The sequence below is a fragment of the Indicator indicator genome, chromosome 4, assembly GCF_027791375.1.
Source record: "Indicator indicator isolate 239-I01 chromosome 4, UM_Iind_1.1, whole genome shotgun sequence".
NCBI lineage: Eukaryota > Metazoa > Chordata > Aves > Piciformes > Indicatoridae > Indicator > Indicator indicator.
Window position 1 is genome coordinate 29,351,860 of NC_072013.1, and position 12,030 is coordinate 29,363,889.

Genomic DNA, 12,030 nt, shown 5'->3' on the forward strand with positions numbered 1-12,030 from the left:
ACCTACCCAGGGAAATAGTTGCTTGTAAACGAACTTAAAAAAAAATCAGGTAATAAATATCTGTTCCCTGACCCGTCACTGTGATGGTCTGTAAGGAAAACCAAGGCACAAGCACTGGGCAACGCAGCTCTAGAAATCCGTGGTGCGAAAGCCTTTCAGGCTTTAAATGTAAGCTTAGGCAGAGGGGGAGAAGCCACTGCTGAGATGGGAATATACATCCCGATAAAAGGCAGCACGACTGAATTAATGTCACGGAGCTGAGATGGGCCCCGTGCCCTCTCCGTGCCTTTGCAGGGGAGCTGGAGCCGAGCGGAGTCGGGGCGTTCCCCGGAGCCGCTGCGGGTGAGCTCTGTCCGGCTTCGCCTCTTAAATAAAACGAACCGAGCAATCAGCTTACTAAGGAGGCATCCGTCTGAGGACAGAGCAGTAAACGCGATGAGACCGAGTAGACAAAAAAAGCACAGCTCAGGCGATTTAAAGATCAATGTCAAATTGTATAATATAAAATCCTTCTGCTAGGGGAAAAAAGCTTAGCACGCTCCTTAGACCTGGTCTTTGGTCTCCTACAGCAAAACCGTCCCAAACAAAGAGAGGGAGGAGGATGATGAGGACAGACCCTGGCACATCGCAGGGGCAGAGATTTGAGGTTATTTTGCCCCCGATCCGCCCCTTGCCGGGTATGAAGGGCTCTTGATTCCCCGTCTTTGCATTTGTCCTAGCAGGAAGTAAATACTTTTTATTTTTTTTTAATTCGTCCGTGTCCGAAAATTCGCCGCTGGTAATCCCAAAAGCCCTTGAGAGAGAAGCTGCGGCGATGCTTTCTCTTTTCCTTCCCCTGGCACCCGCATCCTCCGCCAGCCTCGACCCTGTTCCCCTCGCCTCATCCCGACTCCACCCCGGCTCCCTGCCTAGCGAGAACATCACCCCCCAGTCCCGGGGACCCGGCTATTTCGGTTCCTGCCGAGCTGATGCTGAAATACCCGTAGCCTCGGAAATCTGCTCTGTGTAAACTGGTGGGCTTGAGACCGACACCGTCATTTCAACGCAGATGCGCGGGTCGTTCACCAAATATTTTATTATGGTTTTAGGTTGCTTCATACAGTTTCGTCCTGCACATGCTCTACAAGTCACCTGTGCACACAGAGAACAAGCCAATAATAATAATAATTAATAATAATAATAATAGAAAAAAATCTACGATAGCAATCCCTTAAATAAGTAAATAAACATTATATATATATATATAACCCCCAAACAAACAAAAACCCAAACAAACCCAAAACTTTAAAGTAAAAACAAAACCCAACCAAAAGAACAGCGTCTTTTCAACATTACAGACCCCGCAGGTAAGGGCAGTCTCTCAGACATTTTTCGACTTAGTATTGGGGGGTTTTGTCTATTTTTTTACGTTTTGTGGGCTTTTTTTTTTTGGTGGGCTTTTTGTTTGTTTGGTTTTGTTTTAAGCATCAATTTTGCAAATCCTTCGAAATGAAGGCGACAACCATTTTTATCACGTTTTTAAACACAGTCTGCTGCAGGCCCTGGAGGGAGGCGTGGGCGAGAGGCGTGTGGCTGGGAAGCGCCCAATACCTTGGGTTTGGGGACCGAGGTTGGACGATTACAAGCCCCACTATTCCGGCCGTGTGGGCAGGCAGGCACCGGTTAGCTGGACCTCCTGCTCCCCCCCAGTTTGTCATGGCGGTGGTGTCAGATGTCACATTCACTGTCGCTGGATGTGATGGAGATGGCAGAGGTGGCCGCTTTGCTGGAGAGGCTGGCTGCGGGGCTGGAGGCGACCCCCCCCGCCTCCCCGCCGCTTTCCTCCTCTGCTTGCAGCGACCGCACCGAGCCCTGCGTTAGGACCTGCTGCTGTAGCCTGCAAGGAACCGGCACACACAGCATCACCGGACCTGCCGAGAGCACCCCTCTTTCCCCCCACCGAAGGACTCCCACCGGCACCCCCACCTCCAGCTCACACCAGTAAGCCCAGTTTAGTGGCGCTGCCTGAGAAACTGGGTGCTCACCCCAGGGCTAGCCCCACTCCTGGGCCTGTGGGGAGAGAGCGTCTGTCCCCCCACTCTCAGCAGCCTGCCCCCAAACTGGGACTCATCCGAGGGGTCGGTAAATCGCTGTAGCATCCCCCGGCATAGGCTACCCTCCAGCAGGCTTTACATCTTCCCTCGCAGCCGATGAAAACGGGATGAGGGTGACAGCCCCATTCCGAGGCTACGGAGTGAGGAGTGGACACCTCCCCCCTCAAAGGTTTCTGGAGAGGAGATAGGGGAGGCTGTGCGCCCTTCCCCGCTTCCCGGGGCGTCTGCTAGAGTTGGGACAACCCTGCGCATTTAGAGATGAGATTTTGCGCCTTTGAAACGAAAAAAAAAAAAAAAGGGAGAAGAGAAATTAGAGAATTATTCCAGGAAGGGTTCCCGGCGGAGGTTCAGGACAAGGCAGCTCACTGCAAACGACCTGGGCCCCAGACGGGCATTGTAGTTTTTGCTTCAGCTGGACATATATGAAATAGGTATATATGTCCGGTCAGAACTTTGAAAGGAGAGGTTGTCTACTCTTAGCCACCGAACATGGCCTAGCCGTCGCCTGGTCCGGCCGGAGTCACGGCAGCTTCGCCAGCCGCGTTGCCCGCTCCTCCAAGAGCAGCCAAAGCGGAGCCCAGGAGAGGACCACCTCCGTATTGGGGGAAAAAAAAAAAAATCCCTGTGCTCCTACTTTATCTCGCTGCATTTCCCTGGCAGAAATTTACAGGGCTCGTTTCCCCGTCCCCCGAGGCGGGGCTGGCCACAGCGCCCATCCTCATACCGGCCTCCAAGGCCTGCGGGGCTCGGCAGCGCGGGAACAAGGCTCCCCAAATTGGGGGGAGAGGGGGAAGGAGGGGGCCCTGTGCCCCGATGGGACGGGCAGCACCTTACCTGTTCTTGGCGGCTGCTGCCCTGTCCCTTTGCCTGCGGTTTTTGAACCAGTTGCCCACCTGCGTGGGGGTAAGTCCCGTGGCCTGAGCCAGTTCCCGCTTTTTGCTGGGGTTTGGGTAAGGGTCCTGCAGGTACCACTCCCGCAGCAAATGCCTCGTCCGCTCCTTGAAGCAATGTGTCTTCTGCTCGCCGTCCCAGATGGTGCGGGGCAGCGGAAACTTCTTCCTCACCCGGTACTTGTCCACCGGCCCCAGGGGTCGGCCTCGCAGCTTCTCTGCCTCCTGGTAATGCGCTTCCAGCCAGAGGGCTTGCAGTTTGGCGTGGGACTCCTTGGTGAACTTGTGGTTCTCCAGAATGTGGTACAGCTCCCGGTAGTTCCCCGTGTGAAAGGCCACGATGGCCCGGGCTCTCAGCACCGACTCGTTCTTGTTGAGGGCCTCGCAGGCCGCCGGAGCCACGGGCAGGGACCAGAGGAAGCGCCCCAGGCGCTCGATGTCCCCGCTCTCCTCCAGGGTCTCGCATACCCCGGCCACCTGCTGCGGGCTGAAATTGAGGATGGGCAGCTGGAACATGGAGGCGGCGCCGAGCTCCGCTCCGCTCTCAGCGCACCCTCGGAGATGCCCGCCGCCGCCCCGCACACCCCCGCGGCGGGGAAGCGGGCAGCGGCCCCGGCGGCCGCCCCTCGCTCTGGTTCTGCTTTCTCCGGGGTCGGCGGAGCTGCCCCGGGAGGGACGGTGGAGGGCGGAGAGGCGATGGGGAGCGCTCGGCGGCTCCGGCGACTGGGGGCGGTAGGCAGGGGCGAGGCGGAGGAGGATGGAGCAAGGGGGGGAGGGCGGGTGTGGGGGGAGGGAGGGAAGGGAGGAGAAAAAAAAAAGAAAGGGGAAAAAAAAGAAAAAAAAAAAAACAAAATAAGAAAAAAAGACACTTGCCCAGCTCAGCGCCGCCACTGCGCTGCTGCGGGAGCGGCTGATTTGCTGCCGGGCTCGGCAGATTGGCTTTCGGGTTTCCATGGTGGGGCTGCCACTCATTGCCAGCCGCTGCCAATCACGGCGGCGGCTCCGCACCGCGGGACGGCGGCACCTCCCCACCCAGGTTCCCCGCCCCGGCTCCCCGTCCCGCTCCCCGGCGCGCCCTGGCCCTTTCCCCGCGGGACCGCGAACCCGCCGCCCTGCTCCTTCGCTCCGGGCAGGGTCAGAACTGCGACGCGGGGAAGGGGACACCCGGCACCCGCTGCCGTTCGCTGCCAGAAAGTTGGAGGGAGCGGCTCCGCTATGGGATGGCCGGGAGCCCCCTGCACCCTCCTTCGTAAAGCGATGGGATCCAAACAGGTGCTGCACACACAGAGCTCAGATCGCCCGGGGCTGGAGAGGGCGATAAAGCAGGGCTGAAAAATCAGATGAAAAACCGGCGGCAGCGCAGTGACTGTGGTGCTGGGAGTGACAGTGACAATGGATGCGGCAAGAGGACCGCAAGAAGAGCCGTGATATAGGGAAAAAATTCTCCCTCTTCCCCCTAGAGCTGACTTCCCATCTCTGTTAAGACGAGGAAGCCCAGCGCCCTACGCCGTTCAGCTTCAGCTTTATTATATATATATATATATATATATATATATATATATAAACATTTAAAACCTTATTGTTTTCGGCTGAGTGGTCCTGAGTAGACGCCGAGAATAGTCGCGGGGAGTGAGAAGTCATTCGTAGGTCAGGCCAGCGACTTAAAGCAGATTTGAGGAGTCTTTTGAAATATCGATCACCTAGTAGGAATCGTTCCCCATGGGTTTTTCCCCCTCTGCGCCCCGAAGTAGCAACCACAGGGCTGGGGACTAGGTGGGCGCACTGTTGCCCCTTCGGAGGAGCAGGGAAAGCTCCAGCCATCTCGGGGCAAGGATGGAGTCACTCTCTGGGCTGCGAGGATACCGTTTGCTTTCTAGAGAGAAGAGGTGGGGAGGGAAACCAAGAAGCTAATCTTTATTCTACATATTAGGTGCTCAGTGGCAATTTCTTCCTGGGAACATTAGAGACTACGCTCGAAAAGGCAGAATATATTTTGAATTAAGCTCAATACGTTCTCTCCTCTCCATTTCGCAATTTCAATTTTTTTTCCTAGAACGCTTGTCAAAGAAACGCTTTTCTTAATTTGATATATTGCTACTGTTTTTCATTTTCCTTTTCTTCCTTTTTTAAAAATTCCTTTTTCCTTCTTTTTTTTTTTTCTTTTAAAATTTCCTTTCTTCCCTTTTAAAGAAAGCTCCTTTGCTTTGCTCCTTTGCCCGTAGTCTGAAATTAAACAGATTTACATTTTCTCCAATCATTTCTCCACAGAAATGGAGCTGGACTGGGGCTTGCTGTCTTTTCTTTAGTATCAAGTACAATTTGTCTTTTGCTTGTGAAGATTTGGTAAATCAGAAGGCAGATAGATAGCGCAGATGGTCGGAGGTGTCGGGTCAGATTATGGTATGCCTCAGTACAGTGCTAAGCTCATTCTGACGGAAAACCCTGATATTATTTTCACAGATCTACACAGTTCACTTGAAAAAAACCCTTGGAGCCATTTACATCATTTATGTGAAGCTCACAGCTAGCGGGATGGAAAAGCTTTCAATACTGCTCATTTTCATAAAATCCGACAGAGCTGGGGAGATAGAAGCACAGGCAAAACTCACGGGTTCAGAGACACTCCACGGAAACTTAAAAAATGAAACAAGAGACTCTTCGGCTTCACTTTATAGACTCAGGTTTGATTTACCCATCCGCTTAGAAAAAAAAAAGAGGAATAAGAAAAAAAAAATCAAAGAAAATATAATCTGTAAATATTGCTGAGGAAGAGTCCTCTTACACTCCACCCCTGTCTTCTCTATCAAGGAAGAAACAGTAATTGGGGAAGATCAATGAAAAGCTCCCAAATAACCTTTCCGGGCAGGGATAAAGCCCCCAAACCTCCTCGATGTGAGCATCAGCCGTCCCCAGGGAGTGAGTGAGAAGGTGGGGACCCCGCGAGCAGGGGAGCTGCCACCCCGCAGCCCCCCTCGGAGGTCCCGCAATCCCGGGACAGGGGCCGATGGAGAACAACCTCTGCTTTGAAAGATGTTGAGAGGGGGAAAGCCTGTGTTAATGGCTAGTTAGCTAATTTAGACGGGCCCGATGATGGTGATGATGGCTAATATTATTGAAGGTCTTTTTCCCTTTAAAAAAAAAAAAAAAAGGCACACACAAAAAAAGCACGCACATGATCGGGAGAAGGGGTTACTGGGCTGCAGCCTAATGATCATGAACAGAGTGAGACAGGCTCCATAATGAAAGCCAGGACTGTAGGCTAAAGAAATGAATCCTCATTAAGAGCAGAGAGAGCAGCTCGCAGAGGCGAGGGCCTGTCCCCCAGGTCCCTAGCCTTTGTTCCTCAGAAACCGGCCCGGATGGGGAGATGCTGGCAGCTCTGCTAGAAGGGGAGAGGAAAAGAAAGAAAAAGCGACACCAAAATGGGCCCAAGAATTCTGTATTAGCCATTTCAAGGGTGACATGAGGCGGGAAATCAGCAGCTCTGTGCCATCTCCAGCTCTGAACATTGGGCTCTATATTTGGGAAAGTGGCACAGTCAAGGGAAAACAGCTTGTTCCTGGCTAGGAAAGGACATGGGGGCTCCTTGTTCTCTGACACCAGTGCAGAGACAGGAATCAGCTCCAACGGGGCCCCCGCGTACTTTCCCCACCCCCTCGGGAGCTTTATTCGTGGCCGAGAACCCGGCAGGTTCCCCGTCATTTCGTCGCTCCGGAGGAGCTTTGCCGGACGGGGCTTTACTTCCCCAGTACGGCCGGGAGAGATCCCCAGGATCGTCCCCTAGCCTGTGGGACCCAGGAGAGGCTTCCCAGGGATGTCCTGGGGTGTCCAGGTTCCTGAACTAGTACCTATGTCTCATCACAATTGCCTGCGAGCTTGGGTGTGCACTCGTGTGTCTCTGCTTCGTTTGTTTTTTTCCTCTTTTTAGTTCTTCGCCCCCCTCCCCCCCCTTCCCTCCTGCCCCAACCTCGTATATTAGTGACACTACTCGTGACATTAGTAACCTGCAATGATAACTACCTTAATTTAGGCGACGACTCTGAAGCTTGCTAACAGGTAGAATGAGGCGTTATCCCTGCAGAGGTGAACCCAATGGAGAGGGAGGAATGGTTTTTAGCACCTTAAAAACGATTAATCAGAAACGCTGTCAGGAATCCATGAGGGCTTGCATTGACATGGTGTGCATGGCCTAGGGACAGGACATCCCTCTCAGAGCCTTAAAGCACAAATACGCTGAGCAACATGTCCGTACACCTCTGTATCAGCAGTTATCAGCTCCCCTGAGTCTCACCGTCGTGGTCCCTGGAGATCATTTTATCCAGATGCAGTTTTCATGCACAACAGCAGTGTGGATACATTTTAAAAATCTTTGACTTGCGTTAAGTATTGCATTAATAAAAGACCCAGAAGTCCTAATTTAAAGGTTTCTCTAGGCTTGCCGGAGATGTGGGAGTTCACTAAGTGGTGCTAAGCGAGTCTGCAGCGGTGACCGGGGGAGGTGGAGGGCAGGCAGGCAGGTCCTCGGGTCGGTACCTGGGATTTTTGGCCTTGGATCGGTACGGGCAGCACCCAGCCTGATGTTGGGGAGCGCTCCGGGTCGGGCAGGACTTGAGGGGGCATTGGGGAGCGGCGCAGCTCCCCGCCTTCCTCCTGGCTCCCCCACGTCGTCCCAGGGATGCTCAGGAGGAGCAGAGTGCCCGCTCTCGCTTTTAGAATAGGTTACTGAAAATGTCACGCTTCCGGCAGCGTTTCCCACCAAGCCACCGGGAGCAGTGGTGAAGAGAGAACCTTAAACTCAGGGTGATGTGGTGGGGTATGCTTGGTAGGGAAATGACGCCCGTTTCGATGTATTCTGTCTGCTTGCATTTTGCATTCTTAAGAGTGTCGTAATTGTTGAAATAGCAGCTATTAATCCCTCCATTCCTTCCTAAAAAGTTATGCTTAAAGCGCAGGGTGGGTTCTCACTGAAATTGTTAATACCCATCGAAAGCACAGAAGAGTCCCTAAAACGCTGTCGAGCCAACACAAATGTTCACCCGCTTTCACTCTCAGAACATGTATTCATTGCATCTTAGTCCTTCGGCGTGTTATTTAAGTTAGCTCTAATACGAAGTATCAGATCATGGCTAGTATATTTCACGTTAGAACAAAGAAATACTGAAAACTAAATAATAATTAAAAAACAAACAAACAAACAAACAAACAGCACCGGAATTATTTTGATACTGGTAAGGAAAAACCTTCGTTGTACAGGGTCCTGCTCAAGGCCAGGGCTGCAGGGAGAAATGATTTACCACCCAAGATTTACCTTTAATTTTCTTCAGGGTAGCTGTGGGCCTGGTTTTAAAGTCCCCGATCCATCGGGATTTGTTTGGCTGCTGCTTTAACCTGTGGTTAAACACACATGGCATCAAACGTCCTTTTAAACTGAGGCGTGGTCATGTAAAATTTTCACTCTTCTCAAAACCCACAGTGTCCATCAGGGTTTTCACGGAAAATTCCAACAAGAGAAATCAAGCAGAACTCCAAAACATTTAAATAAATCTAGAAGTTTTTGTCCATTCAGATGTTCTTTTCCCCCAATAAGTTTTTATTTTCTCTCTCTTTTTTTTTTTTTTTTCCCCCCTGGGGTCTGCTTGTGGAGAGTGAGGGCTGCTTGGGAATTGTCTCTCTCTCTTCTTGTGAGGGACATTCTCCGCAGGTTTGGGTGCTCTCTGGGAGTCAGTAGCATCTCACCCAGACCAGTCCAGGTCCTGGTCCAGCTGCCTGGCACCACCTCGGTCTTAGAAACAGGATTAGGGCCACGGCTGAAGGTGAGCATCAGTCCCGGCTGGGCTCCAGCAACCACGTTGCTGCTTCAAGGAGCAAGTTTATCCCAGAGCAGCCGCATGAGCTCGGGAATCATCCATCCCTTACCCGAGAAAAGGCTATGATTTTTTTTCCTTTTCTCAAGTTAACACCTAGGAGGTCACTCAACCTTGCCAAGTTTTTGGCTAGTACTGAAACCACTCTGCTCATTGCCTTTCTGAGCCAAGACTTCAAGTCGAGAAGTAAAGCACTTGTCTGGGACACTTTTAGCCCGTCCCTGTCACTCTCCATCCGTGATCTCTCCCCGCCCCGTGACCACAAAACAGCGGAGGGACTCCGTTTCTAGCCGGTCGTTACCCCCAAGTGAGAGTTTAGGCAGCGGTCACTCTTCCTCTGGCGGGAGGACAAACGGGGAAGGCTCAAGGAGCACAGGATAGAGGCGCTTCCCTACTTTATTCAGGGGGAATTTGGCGCAGGTGCCTCTAGAGAGCTTCCCAACCCTCACCAGAGGTGCTGCTAGGGACGCCGGGGTCACAGGGTGCCCACGGGGCAAGTCCTGGGTTTCTTTGCCCTCTCCATCAGCTGGAGACGGAGGGTCTGAGGGGAGACAGCCAAACCAAAGGGGAGGAACATGGGGAAAGTGAAGACCACCAAGAAGGATGCCCGCTGCTGGCTTGGGAGTCTGCCAGCGGCTGGGAAGTGGGTTTTTGAGCTCTTGCTGAGCCCCGAATTTATCATCTATCTTTTCAGTGGTACGCAACCCGTTCATCATTGACTAGAGATGGTACTATGAAAGAGTTCTGCCTGCCTGCCGGCTGCTAAAGGAAGTAATTATTTATGACTTTGGGGTGCTGGGGTTTGTTTGTTGGTTTTGTTGTTTTTTGTTTGTTTTTATTTTTAAAAGGGATGCTATTGGCAAGCTATGCAAAACAAACAAGGCAGAAACTGCGGGGCACAAAGCTCTCCTTTTTGCAGACTCAGAAACCTTTTTTTTTTTGGGGTGGTGGTGGTAGATGCCACAGTGATAACCTCGGGTCGGGAGTCCTTGTAATAAATAGATGGGCTAAAGGAGCTCCCTGGTCGTGAAAAGCCCCAGTGGAGACCAGCTCTTGACAGTCCTTAGACAGAATTAACCGGGAAGTCCCTGCTGGCTTTAAACCAAAGCCTGCTGAAATGACTGACAACCTTCCGGGTGAGCTCGGGTCCCTCATCTGTGGGAACCTCAGACTCCCTTGACATTGCTTCTTAAATTACTGGGACACGGCGAGGTGTTAATGAGCATCATTGAAGTTATCTGCTACTTTGCTATTAAATTCCTATTTTTACATGTTCAGGGCTGTGGCGTCGTGCTTGTCTTTAGAAGAATTGCTTTAAAGCGACTTCTTCTTAGGTTTTGTTACGTTTTGGGAAGAGGGTTTGCGAACCTGCTTGTGGAGCCTCTCGGAATTAAAGTGTTCCTGGACAGGGAGAAGGCTCTCGCCCCACCAAGACAGGGAGATGCTATAGGAAAAGACAAAGCTGTCAGCGGGGTCCACAGAGCAGAGGCTGCAGACACGTGCCTTCCAAAAGAACATGCCGTTTTCCACTTAGCTCTCTCTTTTCTTTTCCCTCCTTCACTGCTGACCTGAAGCCAGGTAGGTCAGCTGTTTGTTTTTGAAGCTGCATTTCTTGTTGGTTGAACTGACTTGCATCACATCTGGCTGACACCGATGCTGTGAGTGGCAGAAATAGTTTTGTTTGTCTTTTCTATCCTGTTTCTATTTTCCCTGTCTTTTCTTCTTTCATCAGCCATGATGATGTTTTGGTTTTGTGGTGTTTTTTTGTTGTTGTTTTTGTTTGGTTTTGTCCTCCACTTTGTCCCACCCCCAATCTCATTTTGTTTTATTTATGGATAGTCTCAAATCCATCCTCTGCCTCAAATCATCTCAACAAATCAACTCTGTTGCTAGCGGAGTTTGGAGGCAAGTGTCATGTTCTACTTTCTGCCATGTCTGAGCTATGCATATTTTGCATTGTAATACTACACATCAATAAATAAATAAATTGAGACAACTTGTGCTCAGGTAAGCAGTGAGGCTGCCCTGCACATCCGAGCTGCCGGGGTTGGTGACGTCCCCCAGCATCTTCAATGAAAAGCACTGTTGCAGGATGTGAAGCCTGACACTTTAATGCGTTTTTAAAACTGCCAGAGGGCTGGGCCGCACCTTTAGACGTGAGCTAACGGAAGGCTAAAGCAATCACTAGTCCGGGGTCAACAACACGCGCGGGGCTCAGAGGGTGGATGAAGCAAGTTACATACTGCAGTGTCTTAATTTTGTGTGGCATCCTGGTGTATGTTTAACCCCCCAGGAGGTTTCCAGAAGCTACCCTTCTTCCACGGCCCCCTCTCCCGGCAGCTGTCCGGCTCCCGCCCGCCTGCGCCCTCTCCCCGGTAGATGGAGCATCCTCATCGCTTTTCACTCGCAGCCGGCGCCGCTGGCTCGACGCGAAACCCCGCAGCCCTCGGAAATCTTCATCGTCGCCTCCTAACTCTTACTACCACGACAAACGGGTGGGTTCCTGGGTGCAGGGGCACGCATCCCGCTGATACGCCCCCGAGGATGCAGAGAGTTGCGGCTTCTGGTGATGGGACCCGCCGGCCATTGCTGGTTGACCAGCTAGCAAAGCAGCCTCAACCCCTTCTCCCGGCAGATGAAACTGCTCCAGTTTTCACAGCGGAAAGCCCGGCCTCTGGCAGCTGCCACCCTCGCTCACAGCGGCTCACGGCAGGGAGGGCAGCGAGACGTCGGCTGGGAAGTGGCACCTGCCGGCCTCTCCGTGCCATTTGACGCGGCTCATTCCGCCACGCAGGAGGCCGGTGCTGCAGTCTGTGTTCGCATCCCCCTGCGTCCTTACCGCCACCTTTCCCCTCCCGACGCCAGGGGCGCGGGCGGCTTCTCAGCCATTTTCCCACCTTGCTGCAGTCAGGGGCGTGGGTCGTGGCTGGCGGTGGGGGAGAGCGACGAGGCGGTGATCACACACCCGAGGAGCCTGTAGGTGTGGAAGGCTCCTCCCGGGCTAGGTTGGGTGCTGCTGTAGGTTGCCCCTGTGCCTCTCCGGGACAGCGGGGACGAAGCTGAGGGAGCGGGGCGGGGCGGTGTCCGTGCTCTAGGCCACTCTGCTTGATGGCCTTGGGTGAGGTTCTCTTGGCGGCTGTCATGGCTCTCCTTGCCCACACACTTCTGTTAGCACATCAGGCG

The 12,030-nt window shown here is 52.6% G+C and overlaps 1 protein-coding gene across 1 annotated transcript; it reads right to left on the minus strand.

The window, feature by feature from the left end:
• Positions 1–1,707: 1,707 nt before the first annotated feature.
• On the minus strand, positions 1,708–3,499 carry SIX6 (SIX homeobox 6). The gene is made up of 2 exons (XM_054400385.1): positions 2,928–3,499; positions 1,708–1,876 (listed from the first exon to the last, which is right to left on the minus strand). The coding sequence occupies exons 1-2, from the start codon at positions 3,497–3,499 to the stop codon at positions 1,708–1,710; spliced, it is 741 nt and encodes a 246-aa protein (XP_054256360.1).
• Positions 3,500–12,030: the final 8,531 nt, after the last annotated feature.